Raw genomic sequence first — 24,042 nt, 5'->3', positions numbered from 1 at the left:
GGGGAAGGAAGAAACCCCATGGGTGTGAACAAGAACTGTAATCGGACACTCGCTATGCCAGACATGAAGAAGGGAACAGCAGCACTCATGGACACTTACTGGGTCTGCATCAAACAGGCATACTTGCACCTCCCGCAGTCCTGGAGGGGCACATGTTTGTTGGCAACGCTACATTCAGCATTGATGGTGACTCCGGAGAGTCATGTTGCTGGGGGAACAAGAGTGCCAGATGCCCCCGTGAACAAAACACCCCGCCAACAGGAGAGCCACAAGTGTATGTCCTGTCTTCCGGCAATGAGCAAGAGGTGCTATCAAGGAGAAGGTCATCCAATTACATATCCAAAGCCTCCTCAGAATTATTGGCGCAAATCCCAGACAAATATTGACTATTCAGCTCTGCAGAAACGTTCTTTGCCTCACTCGTTCCAAGCATCCAGGCGCGGGCAAACGCAAAATGGCTCCAGATCACACGTTGGGAGCTCATCCAGCTAGCCAAAGACACTGAAGAAGGGTTTAACGTGATCAAGGTGGAGCTGAGAGCCCTGCGGTTAATGACGATGCAGAACAGGCATGACATGTTGAAGGCGATGGACAGCCTTTTTTTTCCCGAAAAATCGGGAAAGCATGTTGCACATTTGTACCTTCTGAAGACGCAGATAATGGTACGTTGTCACATGTCATCGCAGCAGTGCACAACCTGGGGGAACAAATGAAAAACAAAGGAGGAGCAGGCGCCAGCACCTGGTTCGACAACCTCTTCTCTTGGGTACCATCCTGGCTTGGCGATCAAAATGCTGATGCCCATCGTGGTATTTTGATTTTTTGCGTGTGCCAGCTGGGTCTTCGCTGTTGCGCAAATGCAGTGCCTAATGGCGCAATGATGATGGCAACACTAGATGAGTGGCGCAGGTCATGCATGAGGCTCAAGTACAAACAGGCGAGGATCCCGGGCCAAAGTACAGAATGGTACCTATACCGTATGATGGGGATATAGTAGATAGATCGCATCACACCACAATAAAGGAACCTCAAGAAAGAGAATGGTATACAGAGGTGTGGGTGGACCTGGAAGGAGATGGGTATTGTATATATATATGACCTGCACACCAGATGAATATGCTAGGAGAGGGGGAAGCCTGAGAGGGGTGTGTAGGGCTTCGATGCAAATATAGGGTACGCCAGCATGGGACAAAGCTGTTGCAGATGAGGAGCGACAAAGGTTGGGTGAGTTACGGTATTCGTTACTTAAGTAACGAAAGGGGGAAATGTATGGGAGGATAGGTCTGAGAGACCCCCCCTCCCAGACAAGCCCCACCTTTGTAACGTTAGTTGCTCGTCAGGGGCCCCCCTGTTGCCAGGGCCCAGGTGACAGGGTGGCTGCTGATCGACACACAGGACTGATCATGCCATACTGTAACAGACCATGGACACCATTTTGGAAAGTATCAGGACTCCATTTTAGACACTGCCAACCCGAATCCCAACGAGACAGCCTGCCTGGGAATGCTGCAGCTTGGCCCCCACTCACAGATAGCCATGCCCTTCCCCTGGCGCTTCCGCTCCATGGCAGATCCACTGAAGGCCCGTTCTCACGAGCAACCAGACACAAACAAGTATCAAAACAAACACTGTATCATTTACCTTCCGCAGTACATCACTGACCCCGAAGTGACCTGACTCGCATTTGAAGTCTGGAAAATAACAGAAAACCATCCTAACAGAACAGGCCTCGACCCTGCGCTCAACATGTAAAATATATGATGTGAATACCCTCTTTTATGAACCCTTATCAATGTCCCACCACACTCCGATGCCTGACGGTTTACAAAGGTTGTCATATTAAATATAAACCTCCATGTTTAAGAAAGAGATAAAAATTCATAAATATTGGTAAAGCGAGTATGGCTTTAGCTTATATGCGGTACCATGTGTAACAAAAAGAAATTGATACTGGCCGCCTAGGGCTAACTAACGAATGCTGCTAAGTACAAAGGAAGGCAAACGGAGCATTACTGCAAGTATGTGTGTGTATATATGTGCATAGAGGGACACATTCAAATGCACAAGCCAGAATGAAAATGTATTATCGTTTTTGAATGTATTGCTTTCTTGCCCCTGAGTACGCCATCAAACCTAATGTTACCTCATGTGTTATTCAGTTACTACCGTGTGAAATAGTTAAAATCTAGTCATCCAGATGTTTACTGATGCATGAAGTACTGTCGATTTACCGTAGACAACTATGAAATAATGTGCGAATGTGCATATGTATATATATGTATATTTATATTATATAGAAATGTGTGATCGTTTTAATATTACCAACTTTATTAATCATGTCCTCGTTTTACATAATGTGTAGCCCATGCACAGAGAATTGCTCACAGACACACTCAAGGCCATCTCCCCTCCTTCCCCTCCCACCAAGGCACGCCAGGACAAGCCGGTGTGCGAGCAACACAGCCTCACCTCCCCCTATTCGGCTGGACCCGCTTCAAGCATTCGCCTCCCCCCATGTTCCAGGCCGCCATGGTCGGCCAAATGAATTATTTACAACCCGGTCGTAAAACCCCACCATCCCAAGGGGCCAGAGGTATATCCTCACTGATCTAGTGGTACTCCAGTTCAACCCAAGTTAATGGGCCTCAGAGAGCAGATATTTAACCTTGTACTAACATCATAAAGTAATCCCTCACTACACCTAACAAGACCAGAATGACAATGCAGCTCACCTCATGCCCTTAGGCCAGACCTCAAGGTTTACAACACCTGGTCAACAGGCCAGAGGTAACAGTGTTCTGATGTATCGGTAAAGCTTCACATTATATGCATTCCTCCTGTGTCTTATTAACCTTTAGAGTAACGAATTGCAGGATTTACAGGACAACTGGAATTATCTAAACAAATTAATGTTGTGTGTGGACACAAGGGCAGAAAGTCAGGGCGCCTGTACATCCACGACACTAACCGCGCCTGGCCTGGCAGCCCCACCCCGATGAGCCCAGCTGACCTATCCGCCCCACGTTGGCACCACGCTGATGTCTGCCAAACACAGAGCGGCTCGTCACAACTGCACCTATAGTTGGTGTACGCCACCCAATCCCCACGATCATGTGCCCCCTATAGTGTATAGGTTTCTATGACGCAATTTTGTAATAAATAAGACTGTCTTTGCTATTGTCAGACAGAGCGCTCTCGGAGCTTGCAGAGTCCTTTGCATGCCCTATTTTATTAGATAAAGAACCTTTTACTTTTACCCGCACTTGGTCCTAGCATCCTAGCATTGGTCCTTCAGGGTGTCTCTATTATTGCCTCTCATTGCGGGGAGGGTAATGCCTTTTGAGGACGCTTGCCTTCAGTTCTTAGGGATGCATTCAATAACTTAATCAACAATCGGAAGGTAAGTAGTGATGCAGTACAATGGAACCAAGTCACAAGAGTTATACCCTAACTTTATAAATCCAATCCCTATTTTGAGTGGGGCCTTGTGCCAAAAAGTCACAAAGCTTCTTCTTAGGAAAGGGGTCTGATGTAGATAGTGTTCTTGTGTTAGTGAAATGTTCCAGAGAGATATTAAACAAAGTTACTGGTAACTAAAACCATTCTCCCATCTTTCAGGTACAGCAGCTTTTAAACACCATGATCAAAAAGCGATGGAATGGAATAACCAAAGTTTATTCTAAGGAGAGCAGAGAGCAATGAATGCGAACCGATTACTTACTCTCCCTCCCCCACTACCCTGACACAGATTTTCCCAGATGACTAGATGGGTCGACGGGGGGGAGGTGGGGGGGGGGGTAGGAGAGCGTCTCTGGGAGGTAGGTTTTCCAGCCATTGGTTCCAGTGAGAGGTGCCCAGGAGCTGTGGGTGCAAGGATTCTTCCGGTCGGTTACAGGAGCAGATTGCAACCCTTTGCATAGAAAATCTGCAGAAGGTACCGATGCAGACCTTTTCAGGACACTTCATCAGATGGGGGTAGGAGAGTTCCAGCAACGGCTACGACCCACAGGTGACTGCAGGTGCCCTGTCACGGTCGAAGACCATCCAGAGCAGAATCGCCTGAAGCTGGTAGGCTGAAATTTGGCAGGCAGGTGGACTTGCACCACACGCTGGGGACTACCGAAGTTCCGGCGGAAAATGCCAACAGCTAAGCTTTCTAGCGAGGTAGCCCACTGGAGAGCTAGTCAGTCCACCGGATGGTCCAGGGACACTACCGATGGGTGGATCCTCGAGAACGCATCGAGATGGTTTGGTCCCACCAGCCCAAGGGTTGAAGCACAGCTCAGGGTCTTTCGCAGATCAGGTGGTCCAGCAGGTCTTCACCATGCCAAACACAGGACACGGATGCTGTGCCTCTTTGGGAGTCAACCACAGATCCTCAGTTAGCTGCTAGTCTGTACAGGATACTTGGCTCAAACGCTGATCTCAAGAAATGGCTGCAGGAGTCTGCTCATTTGAAATCCTGGCTTGGAAGAAAGTCCAAGCTCACCAATGGTAAGGGTTCTGAGCCATTTAAACAGCCAGCAGTGGTCCAATCAGGTACCACTGTGGGTTTCACTCATGCCATCTAGACTTTCAGGCACCATGGATGTGGAGTGGGACCAGACAGACCCATCCCTTCCTTGGCTAAGGATACACAAAGGCATCACTAGCCCACGAAAGCAGCAGCTTTCCCGGGCAAGTGCATGACCTTATATCGTATTTCCTGACTTCAGAATGCAGGAAGAAGGCCAAACAACAAGCGCAAATCTCGTGGCGTGGCCATTTTAGGGCACTAGCCACATTTAGTAGCCATATGTGGGAAAGGCAAAATGTACACACTAAAGAGAATGCAGAAATTGTAAAAATGTATCTTTTGCCACCAACAGGTCTTTAGGCACATGCAATAGTAACCAAAAAATCCCAAGTGTAAAAGACTATGGTGGTACAAAAGACTCCTCACTGCACTGCATTGTACGATGCTGTGTGCACAGTTAACACGTTACTAAAAAGGTAAAAGGTTAAGACAAAAGAGACTCCCAGTACGAATAGTCTGAAGGACTGATCAGTTTCCCATTCCAAAATCAACAAAAGGCCAGGAGAGTGAATCTGCCCTTTAAAAAAAAGTCAGGACATGTTCAAAAACAAAATCAAAATGTTCAGGGGGATGGGGGAGGGAGGGGTTTCCATAGAAATTTGGAGGGAAAATTACCAAAAGAAAAATCTTTCCTAACACACATAGTATAAACTATAAGGATGGTTAAAAAAAAAAAAAAAAAAAGAATTGGCTGCCCCGGACTGCCTTGAACACATGCAAAAAGTTATAAATGTTACTAAAAGGAAAAGGAATACAAAGTACTATGCAGCACTTCACTGTAAGGTGATGTGTGCTACATTAAAACAACAAAAGGTATCTCGAATAGCCTTATGGCCCAAGCAGTGTCCCAAAAAGAGATGAGCCAATTAAGGAAAATAAAGCAAACCCGATTTACTGCCCTCCAAAAATCAGGATAGGTTTCAAACCATAGCAAAACTTTGGGGGTTCCATTGATGGGAATGGAGAGAAATCACAATAAAGAAAATATTTTCTTAACCAGCCTCTTTCAAAACCAAGGTGAACCATGAGCAGCACTCCCTCCCCTTGACCTGGAAGTAACCGATAGGTTACACAAGCCACAAAGACACCTTGCTCCCTGCCCTGCGCATCACCGGATTACCCATTGGGTCAAGTAGGTACCGGCCTATGGGCCCCACAACAAAGGATCAAAATGAAGCGGTGCAGAAAATTAAAAACTCCCCAGGATTTAATCTGGCACTGCTGCCAAGAACAAGTAGCAGCACCAAATCATCAGGGGTTGCTAACAGGCAAAGCTAAAGGCCTACTGTTATAAAAGGCACTGAAACCAAAGGAACAGTGAACAAAGGCAGATGGAGTTCCGGGAAGCACAGGCTCACTGCACCTGCACAGCTTTCTTCTATCTGTACAGCCTGCATCATTGAATCCTGGAAAGCTGCACCCGATCCAGGAATCTGGTTACCTTTGTCTCAGGCCAGGCTTCACCCCTAGGAACTTTAAAGTCACCATTCCATTCCAACAGAAGTCTTCTTTTTTACCATCATAATTGTTAATGGCAAAACTGAGACTGTCTTCTACTATTTCCAAACCTCAGCTTGTGGTTGCTTTTAGGCCGACATCTAGTGGAAGCTGCAGAGTATTACAGTTTGTTTTTCGAACTCGAAAATGGGCGTCGACATAGGGCGTGCCAGTAATACTATCCCTAGTGTGACATCCACTGTACCCATGATCCCTCACGCGTGTAGGACCCTCAGATTGTATTTTTATCTGACATGAGGTAGCAGGGGGAGTAGCGCGAGTACAGATTATCCAAGCAGATAGATAAATAAGACTACAAGCATCCATGCGCCTTCTCTCAGAGGGGAGGAAGGGTGGGCGCATGTGAATCTAAGCAGACACAAGCATCAGAAATACGATTACGGTGAGTAATGTATCTCTTCTGAGGCTTGTTGAATCTGCTTAGATCACATGCTGTGCATAGATTAGCTGGCAGTGTTAGAAGAAGGAGGAGGTGGGATGTGAGAAGGGTCATGAGCGAACAGATGTCTTAGAACCGCTTGTCCCACTTGAGTATCTGTCTTGGATTGGGTGTCAATGCAATAGTGCTGAGTAAAAGTGTGAATAGAGCTCCATGTAGCTGCTTTGCAAATGGTATCAAGGGGTACATTTGCAATGAAAGCCAGAGTGTCCCCAGTGCCTCTTGTAGAGTGGGCTCTTGGCGTAAACAGCAGAGTTTTCTCAGAAAGGGAGTAGCACAAATGGATACAGTTTACTATCCATTTTGAGATGGCACCTTTAGAAACGCGATCTCCCTCTCTGGCTGTAGCTATGGAGACGAACAGTTGGTCTGTCTTTCTCAGCGATCTGGTTTTGTATACATAGTAGAGGACCGCTCTTCACACATCTAGTGTGTGAAGTTTCACCTCAGCAGAGCTTTTGGGTTCTTGGAAGAAGGCAGGTAGCTCATTGGACTGGTTAACGTGGAATTTAGAAATGAATTTAGTTGAGAACCGAGGGTGTGTTCGAAGAACCAGTTTATCCTTATGAATAGTAAAGAAAGGATCCTGTACTGACAGAGCCTGAATTTCACTGACCCTTCTTATGGATGTAATGGCTACTAAGAAGGCGGTTTTATAGGTCAGGTGTTTGAGACTAGCCTTATGCATGGGTTCAAAGGGTGGGCCCATGAGTTTAGCAAGCACCACATTAAGGTCCCATCCTGGTGGTGGGTTTGAAATTGGAGGGTGGAGTCTCTTTACCCCTTCCATGAAGGCTTTAACCACTGGTACATTCCACCATGACACCTTGTTATGGGAGGTGGTGTAGGCCGACAGCGCCGCCAGGTGTACCTTGAGTGAATTAAATACCAACCCTGCGTCCAGCAGGTGGATCATGCAGGTGACAATATTGGAAGGAGTGCAATTAACCGGGTTTATTTGTTTATTCTGGCATCAGAAAACAAATCCTTTCCATTTATCAAAGTAGTAGCGTCTTGTGTTTGGTTTCCTAGATTCTCTTAGGATATCCATGCATCTCTGTGGTAAATTGAGAAGGCCGAACTCTGACTTCAGGAGCCATGCTGCCAAGTTCATCGAGCTGGGTTGAGGATGCACTGTTTGTCCTTCGTGCTGGGATAGTAGATTGTGCCAGCACGGGAGTTTGATGGGTTCGCACACTGCCAGTCTGCGCAGGTGTGGGAACCACGGTTGTCTCGCCCACATGGGAGCAACTAGGATGAGCGTCATCGATTCCCTGTGCATCTTGTTGACCAACTTCCTCATCAGAGGAGTGGGTGGAAAAGCGTAGGCAAACATCCCTGACCAGTTCATCCACAGGGCGTTCCCCTTCCTGGCTGGGGGAACCTGGATGCGAATCCTGGGCATTGTCCATTTTCGCTTGTGGTGAATAGGTCTATAGTGGGGAAACCCCACTGTGAGAAGAGGGCGCCTATGACTTTTTCGTATAGACAGCATTCGTGTTCTTCTGGGAGGGGATCTCTGCTCAAGGCGTCCGCTAGTGAATTGAGATCCCATGGAACATGTTGAGATGACAAGTAAATGTTCCGTCTGAGTACCCATTTCCAAGTTTTCTGGGCAAGCTTGGACAGATTTGGCGAACAAGTCCCTCCCTGTTTGTTTAAGTAAAACATAGCTGTCGTGCTGTCTGTTAAGATCTGCACTGACAGGTTCAACAGGTGGGGTTCGAACATTTGAAACGCTCTGAAGACTGCCAGAAGCTCTAGCAGATTTATGTGATTCTTGGCCACTGTGTGAGATCAGAGACCTGAGCTGTGTGGTGAAGGAGGTGTGCTTCCCACCCCAATGGGGACGCGTCTGTAGTGACTACGGCCTGTATCTCCGGGTCGTAAAAAGGGTTTCCCCCTTGACAGGTTCTCTCTTGTCCACCAGTGAAGACTCTGTACTAGTGTTGGCGAAACAACCACTAGATCGTCCCACTGACCACTTGCCCGAGACCACTGTTTCGCCAACCATTCCTGCATGGGTCGCATGCGCAGGCGCGCGTGGGGAACCAGATAAAAACATGACGCCATCATGCCTAGCAAATCCTGTTTCTACTATCAGGTGGACTGATAGGCAAGGTCATAGATATCCAGATAGTGGCAGGTACACTCTCAGATCACTCCCTGGTGACGATGCAGATTAAGCTAGGGACGGACTCACCCACCCGCTCTGCCTGGCGCTTCAAATCAGTGGCACTACGAGATATTGTGTTCAAAGCTGAGATTTTATTTGATATAAATACCTTCTTTGACTGTAATAAACAGCACGACACAACCAAGGGAATTTGCTGGGAGGCCTTTAAGGTTTATATCAGAGGCATGTGAATCTCAAGAGAAGCGGGAGTACTAAAGGACATAAAACACGATTGACACCGCTCTGAATCTAGACTCAAAGAGCTAGCCTGCAATTGTGCCACATTGTCTACCCCAGCAAAATTGGCACAGACAAGATTGGAGTTGGAAATCTTTGAATCCCATGCCATGAGAGAGGTACGGTATTACACGTGCCCACTAGCGGCACAGAAATATGGAGAGGGGGACAGACCAGGGAGAACCCTATCCAGGCTGGTGCGCCCCGAAGTGGGCAGGACCCATATAGATAGCATCAGAGACGCAAGGGGCACGCAACACTGGACTGACTAGCAAATCCTCAACACCTTCTCAGAATTCTACGCTGCCTTATATGCGCCCCAACATGAACACACCGGCCAAGACATAAGTAAACTATTGGACCAAATCCCTATGACCCATATCTCCCAAACCACTAGAGAGCAACTAGACACCCTGATCACTCTTGATGAGATAGTTAAAGCCATCACAGATCTCCCAAAGGCAAGGCCCCAGGGCGGGACGGGCTCACGTCAGAGTTTTATCAGGAACATGTAGCCCTCCTAGCACAGAAACTAATTGAAGTTTGGGCTGAATCACTCCGCCTATCCACTCTGCCCCAATCTCTACAGGAGGCTCTCATAACGGTTCTTCCCAAGCCGGGTAAACCCTGCGATGAGTGTGGGTCCTACAGGCCCCTATCACTTATAAACACAGACACAAAAATATGTGCTAAGGTAATAGCAAGCAGATTTCTTCCAATTATGCCACACCTTATTCATGAAGACCAAAGCGGCTTTGTCACTGGTCGCTCAACAGCCCTCAATATCCAACAGCTCTTCAATGTAGTGTCCAGGATTGATCAAAAAGCTGATGCGGTTGCAGTCACACTGGATGCCCAGAAGGCATTTGACATGGTGCCCTGGCAATATATGTGGGCAGTCTGGGAGAAAATGGGGGTTGGCCCAAATATGATATCCGACATTAAACTATTATACACAGGTCCTGAAGCTAAAGTTCTGGTCAATTCCCTAATGTCCTCACCGTTCACGCCGCACAGGGGCACTCGTTAGGGCTGGCCATTCTCCCCTATTCTATTAGCACTGGCCATCAAGCCAATGGCCAATAATGTCAGAGCTTGCCATGCCCGTAAGGGCATACGCCTGCAGGAAACACCGGAAATAATATCGCTATATGCTAATGATGTACCGCTCTTCATCAGGAACCCATCTACACATCTAGACCCTATTATCCGTGACATAACGAAAATAGGCACATTCTCGGGCTTCACCATCAACTACTCTAAATCGGAGATATTGCCACTCACAGCTGCAACTCAACGGCTGACATGTGAATTCCCTCTCTGCTGGTCCCCAGGCGGTATCAAACATCTGGGGGTTCAAGTGTCACTATCTAGATCCTCCTTGCTGGCCAACAACTATACTGCTACAGCGCAGCTCATAGAATCAAAAATAGCAAGATGGCACAATCTCCCACTCTCTTTGGCGGGCAAACTCTCACTAATAAAGATGATAGTGGTCCCCAAACTCCTTTACTTTTTCGCTAATGTCCCAATTTGGCCCGGGAAGCAATACTTTGAAAAGCTGCATTCCGCGTGCGCCCAAATCCTTTGGCATTCTGGCGCGGTCTGTAAGAAGTGGCAACATATGACCCTCCCCTACGAGAAAGGGGGCTTCACAGCCCCTGATCTAACTCGATATTGGATTGCCGCACAAGCCCAACACGCTACACACTGGTACAAGCATCCAACTGCACCTCCTCATGTGAAACTTGAAAAACTAGCAGTCGAGGGAGTAAATGTCATGTCGCCAATTCTCCACCGTACATACCGCACGGACGCCCCGCCAGACCCTGTGGCTACCACAATCATGGCATGCAATCGATTACTACACTCCCAGCCTGAGCACCGGCCAGACTACAAGTGGCTACCCATCTGGTAATTCCCGGGTCTTACCCCCACTCACGACAAACTCCTTTTGCGACACTGGCTAGACCTGGGATACCAGGCACTGACAGACCTATACCCGAAGGTAAATTCATTACCCCTCAGACATGGCACCCGGGACCGGCACTAGAGCTGTTGCAATACTTCAGATTAAGAGCTGCAGTCTGTGATATGTGGCCATCTTACCCGAACGAGCCCCCCGACTCACCCGAGATTCAGTACATAAGCAACTCAGCTAACAGCAGGGGGATAACGTTCTCTCTATACAAGATACTGCTGGAATAATCCAAGAACGCACCCTCCAACGCACGCAATGAGGGGGCGGAGGAGCTGGGCCTGGAAATCAATGATAGTACATGGAGGAAAATATGTTTACACACACACAAGGTCATCCTTAACTTTAGATTAGGCTGCATGCAATATAAACTCCTCAACCGACTGAACTACACACCATACAAGGTGGCGAAATTCACACACAATCAGATACACACTTGCCCTGGATGCAGATCCAAAAATGCTGAGCACATTCACATGTTCTGGTCCAGCAATATGCTTGGTGCGCTCTGCAAAGCAGTGACTGATGCCCTTTCAGAAATAGTCACGGCCACAGTGGGCCCAAATCCGTTAGCCATACTGTTTGGTATGTGGAACGGGGATGAAGTGAAGAAAATGTCAACATTTTTGAATGCGAGTGCCATGGTGGTCAAAAAATGCATATTGCAATGTTGGAAACGCCACTCCCCCCCTACATTTGAGATGTGGTTGAATACTCTCACATGGACGCAGACTTGTGAAGAGGAATATATCAATTCCCTCCCAAAACATTCCCGCCCTAAAAATGTATGGACAGAATTTTGCAGTTATCTCAACAACAAAGAAGATATAGAACCGGACTCTCCTCCCTCGCCAGGTGTACAAGACAAACCTTGACCCCGTACTGTGGAAAACACACCGGGCCGACCTCCCATCCCACTAAATACTTCTCAAATGAACTGTAAGATCTAAATATAAGATTGTAACTGTTTATGTACTGTGATGTGTACCTGCCACTACTGCTTGCCAATAAAGAAAAGTTGAAAAAAAAGAAAACATATTGGAAACGAAATCAAGGCAGTGGAAGCTGCAATCCTTGCACAACACCATTTGCGCATAGCAAAGGAAAGAAACTGTGCAAATAGCAAAAAGGAGAGGCTGGAAGGCAAAATGGATAAAATGGGGAACAATTGTGCCCCCTTACAAGTTGCATACAACAAATGTTTTGGACAAAATGAAATGGCTGTGGCACACCTGCATGTATACTCCTTCCCCATGTTGCAGGCCGCCATCCCCTCAAAAATGGTGCCATGGGAGACGTGGCGGTGACACAGCAATCTCTTCCTTCCCTAACAACCAAGTTCTGCAAATCCACATTTCCCCAGTTAAGTATGGAATTGTGCTACCTCTTCCCTTCCCGAATGGGTTGCAGGAATGTGCAAAAGTGAACATTAATAATGATAGTGTTGCTAAGTGTTTGGGTGGTATGCTTTTTTTCCTGAAATGGCGTTCAGACTCAGCGACATACAGTCCTCCTTCCATTGCTTGCAATTACGCAAAAGATAAGTGTCCTACCGAATACCCACAATCACTATGTATGCATCCGTACGACGGCAGCAGGCTCTGCATGGCCACATGTTGTCCACCAGCAAGCAAAGTGTGTGGGAACTGATGTTTGTGCGTACTAAAAGTACAAGTATGTGCGCCTCTGTGTCCTGCTAACATCAGCACTCTGCAGCATATGCAAAGGAACGTTAATGTGGTCGAGGCGTGCACCCACGTCCTACAGATAGGTATGCAAATAAGCATCCCACCTAGTACACCCTATAAGTAGCCAGCATCTTCCAAAAATGGTTGGCGGACTTGTTGCGCAGTATTACTCCGTAGAAAATTGGCAACAGTCAGCATAGTACACCCAACAACATGCGCACAACACAATGCGCCCAAAACGCATCCAGCGGACAGTCATCCAAAAGCATAAATGCCAACATTCTATGCCCAAAAATGTGTAGGGATGTTAACGTTTCAAAAATCGTACTTACCATACTGATGACATAACAGGAAATGATGCCACATCAACTTCACCCAATGAAATGACAGGACACAACGTCACAGGAAATTATTTCACATTAACTTTTACATTATGACATCACAGGAAATGACCTCAGTTGGCACATGGCCTTCAAGAGATCACAGCAGCAGAGTGCCTGGTGTGCTCCATCCCATACCCTCTTACCCATCATGATAAAGAGAAGTACCAAATGAGTCACGGGTACATAGTGTCACCAGTTCTTCCTCAGCAGAACACAATTTCCTCTTGAAACATATCAATAACAAAAATGTAATTCACCATTCACTTCGCATTTTTAGAATGGATGAAACCTAGTGAACAATGTATGCGATCACGACACATGTACTACTTCTGTACAAATGAACCACTGTAATAGGTCTGGGTAAAACAAACAACATGTCAGTGAGTAAAGACTAGCAAGTAAAGAAAGTGATAATAGTGTACTTAGTAGGTAAATGCAGTAACTTTTTAAATAGTAAAGAGTAACTTGAGAAAGATTTTGTTTTGTACAGGCCTAACAAAGCCTACACCTTTTAACAAAAAACAAATGTACTTGGTGTTACAAACCGTAATGTTACATTGAAATAAGTAAGGATCAGAAAATGGGGGCCAAAATATGAGCAAACATAGAATACAGGGTTCCAAAATCAGGGGAGCTGGGAGCAATGTAGATGCTTCGTGTAGCAGAGAAGGGCCTGCCTAGCTGAACACTCAACAGTTAGCAGGAGCTACATTTAACTCCCATACCTACTACTGCCAAACAAGAACACCTATGTCAATTTGGGGCAATCTGTAATTAAACATTATGACACATCTACATCAAAATCATTCGAGAAAAGAATCCTTAGTTACTGAAGGAAAAGTACGCTAGATGTGTTTTACCACAAAGTGTGGATGCTCAGGAGGTGAAAAGTACTCTTATGTTGATTTATCCTGTTTATGAATTGGCAGTTTGTTTTATAATTTTACCAGACAATTTATGAATGCTTTTTGTACTGGTTTAATGGAATGGGTTTCATAGTGCAATGTTTCTTTGGTGGAGAGGAAGAAGGAGATACTTCTTTCGTTGGTGGCCATGAGCAAGAGTTTCTTTTTTAGGACAGGTTATGATTTAAATTTGCTTTTCTTTTGTACATTGATTGTATTCTTGTGTGTTCGGATTGGTTAAAGGATAGGATTATGTATAAGGTCTTTATAGTATTCTTGTGCGTTCGGATTGGATAAAGGATAGGATTGTGTATAAGGTCTTTATAAGATTATATCACTGTAACCAAGAGCCAGGTACCCCTATGTAACTAAGACAAGTTCATGTACTAAGACAGTGGGCCTCATTACGAATCCGGCAGTAGCCGTCCTGGAAAAACCGGCAGGTTGTGCCGGACCGGTAATACCATTCCGCCTCCGTGATTGCCGGAATCACCGGGGCATTACAACCCCGGTGACCCAGTAATTCCGGAGGCAGAATTCTGTAAATCCCCATTCCCATGGAGTTCCACAGGATACCATGGGGATGGGGACCATGGAAACACTGGTTCCGTCTAAGACAGAGCCAGTGTTTCCATGTCCACCTACTTCACCTCCCGCCTGCAGGAGTCGGAATCAGCCGGTCCGGAAACAACGGTGGCGGCGGATTTACCGCCACCATTGTTTACGGACCAGCTGACTCATAATTAGGCCCAATGTCATGGAACAGGGCCTCAATTCCCCTTGGGCTGCTAGTGCGCTTTACAAATCCAAATAAATAAAAAAAAAAATAATAATAATATCTCCCTCAGTTTCCTACACAGGCGATCTCACAAGGAACAGATACAGTATTGGGGGTTTGTGAAACGTGCATAGAGGCTTAAAGAACACATCACTGACTTTCCTACGCAGTCACTCAGACCTCACAAGATACACATACACTGGTGGGGGTCTGTGCAAAGTGCATTAGCGACTTTCATAAGATATCACTCAGTTTCCTATACAATCAGTCAGACCGCACACGGTACACACACTGCGGGGGGGGATGCTCTGAATGTTCTTGAGCAGTATGTCGCAAATTCATCTGACAGATCTGGGTAGGCTGGGGTAAAAGAATGTCTCTTGAAACTATATCTAGAAGAAATTGGGTGAATTTCACTTTTCGCAATGGTGGAATGGCTAAAAGTGGTGTCCTACAGTGCGTCTGCAGCTACCAGCAACCATTTCACTCTGGATGAATAGACACAGTAGTGGAGAAAATTAAAAACATCCCTTCCTGTCACCCACACCCGCAGCAGCGACAGTCCCCATTGTCCCAATGTCATAGGCAGCTTGCAGAAAAAGGGAGTATACGCACGTGTGTTTACCAAAGTACGGCTACGGCCTTGTCCGGATGAAGCTGAAACATTACTTCTTCCCTTTGCAGTGTCTTCTTTGCAGCACAGCGACATTGCGTACTCATAAAAAGTGCACATGCTTCCACCAATAACATTGAAGAGCTCTCCATGTCACAGTATTAGTTGTTTACAACAACACTCTGCGAACACACCGCGGCCACAAACATAGTTGCGCAAACCCTGTGGCTGTACAGTCCCATTTCCATACCCGCCATCCTCAACGTCTCCGGATGTGACGGCAGCAGTGCCAACGTCATTCTACGGTGTGCCTTTTGCGTGGGCCCTCATTTCGGGGACAGGAGCCGGACACTCCGACAGTGGCAAAGCATAGGGTTGAGCAATGTACGCAGTATTTTTGGAAAGGGCAGGCTTACGAACACATCGTTATGTCCCATTGCACATGCATGCATGTTTGCAAACAATGTACGGCTGCTTTCCGGGTAGAAAATGTCCAGAACAATCCACCCAAAAGGCACACCGTAGAAGTGCTGTGCAATGTGTTAGCTGCTCAGAAAAGGTGCAGAGTACAGCACATAGGTTTGCCCTCTGCAAGTAATGGTGCACCATATCTGCTCACCTACTGTGTGTCTGCATCTAGTACCAGCCATGTCACTGTGCCTAGGTACGTGCACTAGTGGCAAAATTATGAATGGGCCTTGGTGGCAGCCACACCCACAGCAGCGATAGTCCCCATTGTCGCAATGTCATTGTTAACTTCCAGAAAAGGGGAGTATACGCACATGCGTATACCAAGGTTGGCAACAGCCTTGTCCAAATGAAGCACAAACATTCCTTCTTCCATTTCCACTTTGCAGCATGCCATCATTGCGTACTGGTAAAAGGTTCCACACGCTTCCACCAATGACATTTAACAGCTCTCCATGTAACAGTATCCGTTCTGTACATCAGTCTTCTGCATACACAGCCCGCCCAGAAATGTTATTGCGCAATCCCTGTGGCTCCTTAGTCCCATTTCTATTGCTGCCATCCTGAAAAGCCCTTGATGTGGCTTTAGTGCGAGTGTGGGAGCATAACGTGCAACCAGGGAAGGGGAAGTTATAAGGGGCGGCTCTTAAAAGAGCGGTGTTATTTTTTAGTATTTTAGATGCTTCTAGAGGAACACTTTCGTTTTCATTTTTTTTTTTTAGTTTCTGTTTTCTTGTGCGAACATTGTTACAGTAAACTCTTCACCGCATCCTGTAGATGGGCAAACAAACCAGCATTACCAATGTGCGATAAGAAAATGCCATCTGGTTGGAAAAATTCAGCATTTCCACAACTAATGAGGTCATTGTTGCAGAAGAACATCCCAGTAGTGGAAAAAAAGTATACATGCTTCTGTTGATGAGACACCTTCCTGGGTCTGGCTCGGAACATCCATGAGCATTGGGCCACACTCTTCGTGGTATTATCGATGAGAACAGCACCTTGGGAAAAAGCCTCCTCACTAGATTTAGCAGCCTCTTTAGTCAATGGAACAAGCCTAAACAAGACATGTAACCCATGTGCATGCCGCTGTAGTGGATGACGATAACCTCCCCTCTACCGAAACTTGTCAGGTCTTTGCAAAGTGAATCCATGTCGGCGAAACTGCGCTCGTAGACACCGTTCCACAATGCAACCACACCTTCCAACCCGAAATTGCCATCAAAGTTTTTTTCCAGGGCATACTTGTGCAGATCTAGTAGAAAAGCATCACCTATAGGCAACACAATGGGTTTTGCCATGTCAGCCAGCCTCACTACGCAGAGAATAATGTAGAGCAGTTTGAACGCCCCTTCCTGTGAACCACACTCACAGTACCCGATTGGATAATCCCGAAAGTCCCATGTTCATTGGGCAACCACGTAAAAAGCGCAGATTGTGGCACGTGCGGTTCCCAAAGTACCGCAAGGGCCGCACCCCAGGAAAGCAGTAGCAGTCCTTCCTTCCTTTTCCACTACCTTTTGACCAGCACCACCTCATTGGGTACGGGTGAATGGGCCAACACGATTCCACCAATGCCATCCAAGACGTTACCATCTAACACTGTCTGTGCTGCACAACACTTCATAGATACAGTTAGAAAATCAGCCTGACACTGTACTGTCACTTGCCAGCACGTCCAGTACAAATTTTGGTAATAGACTGCAAAATGTGTGCCTCCACATTCATCCACTTGCGCACCCACTACCACAAATTTAAGTTACGAGAAATGTTTCTTAAGTATGCAAATTATTGTGCTATAAGTGCCTCTGCGCAAGGTATCTGCCACTGAGCAGTCATTACGGTCTTTAAAAGCATACTGGTATTTTCCCCATCCACTACCAGGAAGTGGCCCGTTAGTGATATGTGCTTGCAACGTTCTCAATGACCCATGTCATACAGTGTAATATCGACACAGGAACTCCCTGCTTTGCTTCCAACAATGTTTTCCCCACTAACCCACCTCCTACATAAATTGTACAAAAATTGCATCAATAGCAGCAATGAATGTATCGTACCCAGGTAAAGCAACTTTCCAAAAGATCATTGTCTGCACAGCTGTACTTTTGGGTAGGCTTCACTATTACAGCAGGCTCTATTTAAATATTCACCCTTCTACTCTCCACCCTCTGCAACGCATCCACAAGATGAGTTCGAGACTTGGGATGGTATCTCTCCTGCACTGAAATGTCGCCAATAGCACCCAGTGGCTGCGAGGAGTAAAGTGGGAAGACTCTGCATTATGCAGAAGGCCTTCTGGCCCCTGGGACCACAATACCTTCAAATGTAACTCCCTATATATCTGCATGCGCAAGCTCTTCCTTCATCCGTCTCCAACTCCCTCAGGGTCAAGCGCTTCTGCAAAAAAGAACAGTTGTAGGTAGATGTGCCTTTTCACCTGGGGCCTCCCTACGCAATATGCTCCCTGCCTCCTTGACACTTGAGGGGAACCATTGGCGGTTCTGGAAGCACCTCAAAGTCGGTCTCTTTGCGCCTGCTGTTTCTGCTCATCTCCCCGGCTAACTGCTGCGAACAGGAAAATAGGACGGCGGAGCGGAGCCAGATAGTACTAATTTTAGTAGACACACTGCTACGTACAAAAGGCCCAGGCATGCACACAGTAGCGCATACCTGCCCTCCGATACACCATGGCAGCGTTTCCCAAAACCTTTCACGCACAGCACGCTTCCCTCCAGCCAACCATCGGCTGTGTCCACTGTTCACTGACAGCATAGTGTACCGCAGCCCAATGAGACTTCAGTCCGCAGAGCGAACAGAGATATCACAATTTTTTTGGACGTACATTTCAGTATTTTTCTAAATAATTACTGGTCGGATCTCCACCAAACACAAAAAGCACGCTTTGTGTCCCAAGCCCCCGCTCCTGCCGCAAATTTGGTGAAAATCCGTCCAGCCATTCGGGCTGTAGCCATGCGCAAAGTTTTTCCCCCACTCAGTCTATGGAGAAAAAAATAATTCTGGACACCCCCCCCCCTATAACTTGACCCCCCTGCAAGAAAGCTCGCCCAGCTTGGTGAAAAAATTCTGAGCCGGCCATATACTTTTTTTTGCACATATATATATATATATACACACGCTTAGGTACGTTTCTGTACTCAGCTGATGCAATTTATCAGTGGTAAGTTGCCCTCTGCTGTCCAAATGGCAAAGTGCACCTCTGTGTGCCCAAGAAAAGAAAGTTGTTTTGTACCATCTATACTACCTTTATTTCATGAGTTGCTGACTTAAGTTTCATTCATGTGTCTACAAAGACACATCATAGAGGCCCGTGTAATCAATGGAACTTAGATACTCTTCTTATACTGCGCATACCTCATTTCATCTGATATACACCTTTCAAAATCAAAAGAAGTCTTTTCAATGACCATTGACAAGTCAAAGGGACCCCTTCGTAGAACTGATCGGTGGAAATTCTGATAATTAAGAAGGGGGACAGAAGTGACACTATGAATTACCGACCGATATTGACCTTTAAGATAAAATTAGAATGGCGTAAGTTACTCAGGGAACAGCAAGTAGAAGTTCATTAATTTAAAAAAAACATTTACTTTGGGACACACTAACCCAAAGCAGCCAATTTAGGAGCCTTGACACCTTGGTTGTCCCTGAACTCTGCCAAGTTAAGGCCATTCGGAGAGTCACATCCAAAGATATTGTGGCAATAAGCCACGAGACTGCGGGCCAATACCGCCCCAGGTAATGACTCCGGGGCCGTAGTTACTTAACAAAGCTCTGGGGGCATTACCGCGGGCGGTATTGGGCCGCAGTCGAGGGGCTTATTACCATAAGTACCCCAGCCCATTAGACCGGGGTGCTAATTGCTTTTTATTTTGTTCCGAAACACGTTTCGCAACAGAAAAAAAAAAAAGTCAGAAAAAATGGCCGCCGGGAAAGGGAAAACGTAGTCCGTTTTCCCTTTCCACGGCGGCCATCGGGAGCGGGTGCGCTGGGAACACTGTTCCCAGCGCACCCGCTCCCGAGAAAAGAAGAAAAAAGAAGGTAAGTGGAGTGGAGAAGGAAGAAGAAAAAAAAAAAAAAAACGAACCACGTCTCCGCCAGGGGACGATGGAAGCCTCCAGCCGTGTGGAGGCTTGGAGCGGGGATAGCCCCGCTCCTAGTCTCCACACGGCTGGAGGTTTCCATCGTCCCCCACCGGAGACTGCGAGATAGAAGGTAAGTGGGGTGGGAGGAGGAAAGGGGAAACAAAAACAAAAATGTCTTACCCGAGTCCCCGGCGGGGGACGAGGGAAGCCTCCAGCCATGGGGAGGCTCAGAGCGGGGATTGCCCCGTTTTGAGCCTCCTCATTGGCTGAGGGGCAGCCATGCCCCTCGCCAGGAACAGAGTAGCCAGGATGCACGGCGTAAAAGGGAATACTGTGTGGTATGGCTCGCAAATGAGCCAATCACCACATTGTATTCCAGTTGCGCCGCGCGTGCCGGGTACTAATGATCAATAAGCATTTTAGATGTAGCTGTAATTCTGCTTTTAATGCAATGTAAAAACAGATTTTGACTTCTAGATTATGAGGAAATTCTATTACTGAAGTGTTTACTGTACCTTTAAATGCATAATCCCTGGGTGAGAACACTAACTTGGCTGCTCAGCCACGTTTATCACTAAGAGTCAGGTGGACTACGGTTAGCCTGTTGCTGCCTAGTTACATCTACATTTCTCTCGTACCTTGAACACAGGGGCAGAGAAGAGGCCTAACCATTTAAATATACAAATAACATCAGCTTTTTGTTTTAGAACTGTGCTGCAAGAATCCTTTAACGGGAGGAACTCACTATACACCCCCTGAATTGCCCATCAGCCTTTCAATGTCCTCTTACCATGGCCAATGCACGTTTTCACCACCATAGGCTCAGTATTCCTCTCTTTGCATACATTCTCAGAAATTGTGTGCTCCAACAGGCAATCACAGTAAGAGCGTGATTTATCTCCAGTTGATGACAGTGTGGGGGACAGAAAGTATCATACATGTCACCTTAAAACCACTTGACTTCTCACCCCACCTGTAGACGAAAATGGTTTAGATAAAATGTAAAAAACAGTTTCACTCTGTACCAAAAAGAGGAACATAAATACCTTTAAGAACAAACCCAGAGTCAGAAATGGTTTTATTCTGAGTCTTCCAAATGTGGTACAGATGCAGGTACGTGGCCACATAGAAGTCGTTCAGGACGGCGATTACCTGCTGCCTGCGGTTACACTCTCTGCAAATCACAATGGCAGAATATCAGAAGGGGACAATGCCAATCCTTGTGTCCTCACAAAGTGATTTAGTCAGTGTAATTTCAATTTGTAAAGCTTGTAAGAGATATTTATTTAATTTACTTTTAGCATGAATAAGCAGCACTTGTATTAGAACTGGGGGACACTTCTGAAAACCCCAAGTGCAGGATATCGGCAGACATGGCAGAGAGAATGTTAGCTAATTATACATTTCAGTGATTCTTTGCTGCAGATCTAGTCATTTCAACTCTTATTCATTTCATGAAAAAGGCCAACTGGCCTTTTCGATAGCCTTTTTTCAAAATGCAACTTTCAATAAACTTCAGTAATGCGTGCAGCTACTAAGTCTGAACCAAACGTCGTTATAGACATGAAAGAAAAACAAACAGTAGAGGAACCCTCCACTCATAGTATGCATGGCAAATGGTGGTTAGAAAAAAACACAATATCATGTAGTGTTCTTCAACCAAATATTTAATTCACTGATTATTGTTCATTCCAACCTATTCAATATCCTTCAAAGATTAGATGCGAATAGTTCCAATTTAGCAGTACATTGCTTAACGTTTTTCGGATAACAAGCAATTTCTCAAGAGCATTTATCTGTAATACATATAAAATAAAACAAACTACTTGTCTATAATCAATAAAAGGTAAGACAAATACAATCGCAACAAAACACAACATTCCCATAAAATATATACACATTTGATGTGCCTTCTAAAACACCATCCGACAGTTTATTGGCATGGAGATTGTTGCCAACTAAAATATCCCTTATAAAACGATCCCTATAGGTAAGAACGAAACAAAATTGTAATGAATTCAACATGAAAGAAACATCAACTATCGTGACACCCACCAATATAACCTCAACTTAATATGAAAAAACAGCGTAGGAAAATTCAACACCAACAACAAATCATCAGAGACTTCATCTCAAGCTGCAATCCTTCACCTAATGTCTCTTGTAAACTACATTAAGCAATTAAAATATATCTAATTACAACCAACAAGAAAGACAATGGAACATTAATGAAAAATAATAAAAGAAAAACAAACCTGCTATAAAATAAAAAAACATAATGCCATCCTCCATTTAATTCATTTGATTCAGCATGAACACGATTAAAGCAAATGCAGATAAAAACATTACTTTACCAAAAAAGATGAAGAGGGCTATCTCTTAAAGCAAAACCGATCAGATTCTGCTTCAAAGCACAATTTCCTTGTTATCAGACAGGTAATAGTATACAAAACAGTCAGAAATAAACAACACATTCTGTCTGATTAAAAGAGTTCAATGCATACCTACATTACTCTTTCAATATATCAAACTGAAAATCCTGAGAAGCATTCCTTAACAAATAAAAATGGATTACCTAAATCTGCAATGCCAAAGGTGAAAAGCCATTGGCATCCAGGGCCTACAAAACCGCACCCTTGAGTAACAATCAATTTTAAAGGTTAAAGTCATTAGCATTGAATCAAGATTCCCCTAATGAAGACAAAAAAGGGACCAACTACGATCAGACAACCAAGTTACTCAACTACTTCCAAGAATTGACCTAACACCACTCCAATGCTAGACACAAAGAGGACTGCTACAAAAACATCAGATAGCACCAATAAGTCAATTTGTAAACCAAAACGGATAAAGAAATCCAATGATTTTTTTTTACTTTGCACAATCAACTTGAATCGGCAAAAAATGTCCTCAAATATTCATACATTTAATGATCCCATTGCGAACAAAGAGAATGTTAGAGAAAATTGTAAGGTAACAAGCATGGTTGTCTATGAATCAAATACATAATGTAAATAAGCAAAAATATTACTCAACCATACATAGCCAAAAACAACAGAAGAACTCAAATGAAACCCAAACAAAGCGAATACAAAAAAGTAACTATGAATGCAACATTTTTTAAATTTGTTTATGGTTAAAAAAAAACCTTTACAAAAAAGTAAATTACATACATATGGAAATATAATATAAAATTCACTACTTTAACAAATCGCTGAGACCAATGATATGCTCTTACTATTGAAAATCGTATAACAACCAATAACGATCGCAAATACCATTTAACCAAAACACAAACTCAAATCCCAAACCAGAAAAATCAGCTCAAGGAAAATAACAAAACTAAGGTCCCTATAATAGTGACCAAGAAAGAATACATGAACAGAGAATAAAACAAAAAGAATTGAACTCAATAAAACAAGGAATAAGATGAAGATGAAACACCAACAAAACAAAAAAAATGAAATTAACATGGATAAAACGAATGCAAATGGTAAACAGTCCCAAAAATGAGAATCTCAATGCCATTTATACAAAGGAAAAGGGCAATAACATTTTACAAAAAAAATGCAGAGTACTCAAAATCGTCATTCAGATCTCTTGGCATTAAGGACTCAAAGCTATATATACTCAATAGATTTCGCACTGAGAATTTCTTTTTGCTATATCATACCTCAAATGTTCGGTTTCAATACTTCTAATATTTGAAACCGCATTTGTGACACAGAATGTTTGCAAGACACAAAATGATGTGCTACAGTATTATTTCATACTACGAGTTCTAAAATTAGACAGATGTTCACTCCATCTCAGTTGTGCTTTGCGTACAGTTTGTACCACATGGTACTGCCCACAGATGCAAATTATGTAATACACACCACATGGGGTAAAGGACTGATATACATCTCGCATGTACTTGGACAGGGTCAGCAGGCTATGGGCAGCACTGCTGGTAATGTAATGAATATAGTCTTCATAGCGCCACAGGCCCTACTAGTGTGCTTACTCTGCTGGTTTCTGTAAGAGAATGGGACTGGGGTTCATTGGTGTAAAGGGTACATGTGAAACCAGTTGTGTTGATGGTTGCAGGTAGGAAGTACCCAGTTTGCAAATGCAAATCTGTTTTTTATAGGTGTGGCGGAAGAAACATGGGAGTATGTTATCCACATGGAAGAGTCCA

General features: G+C 45.0%; 1 protein-coding gene across 3 annotated transcripts in view; it reads right to left on the bottom strand.

Annotated features, from left to right (window-relative positions):
* ELMOD3 (ELMO domain containing 3) overlaps positions 1 to 24,042 on the bottom strand; it is a 635,597-nt gene that overhangs the window by 50,227 nt on the left and 561,328 nt on the right. For all 3 annotated transcript variants that reach the window (XM_069618948.1, XM_069618949.1, XM_069618950.1), the window contains one exon: positions 20,909 to 21,036. In XM_069618948.1, coding sequence (XP_069475049.1) covers positions 20,909 to 21,036 — 128 coding nt within the window. The remainder of the gene's footprint in view (positions 1 to 20,908; positions 21,037 to 24,042) is intronic.

This window comes from Ambystoma mexicanum, chromosome 10 (genome assembly GCF_040938575.1).
Source record: "Ambystoma mexicanum isolate Mex_15411 chromosome 10, UKY_AmexF1_1, whole genome shotgun sequence".
NCBI classification, from domain to species: domain Eukaryota; kingdom Metazoa; phylum Chordata; class Amphibia; order Caudata; family Ambystomatidae; genus Ambystoma; species Ambystoma mexicanum.
This window is presented reverse-complemented; position numbering and strand designations above follow the sequence as displayed.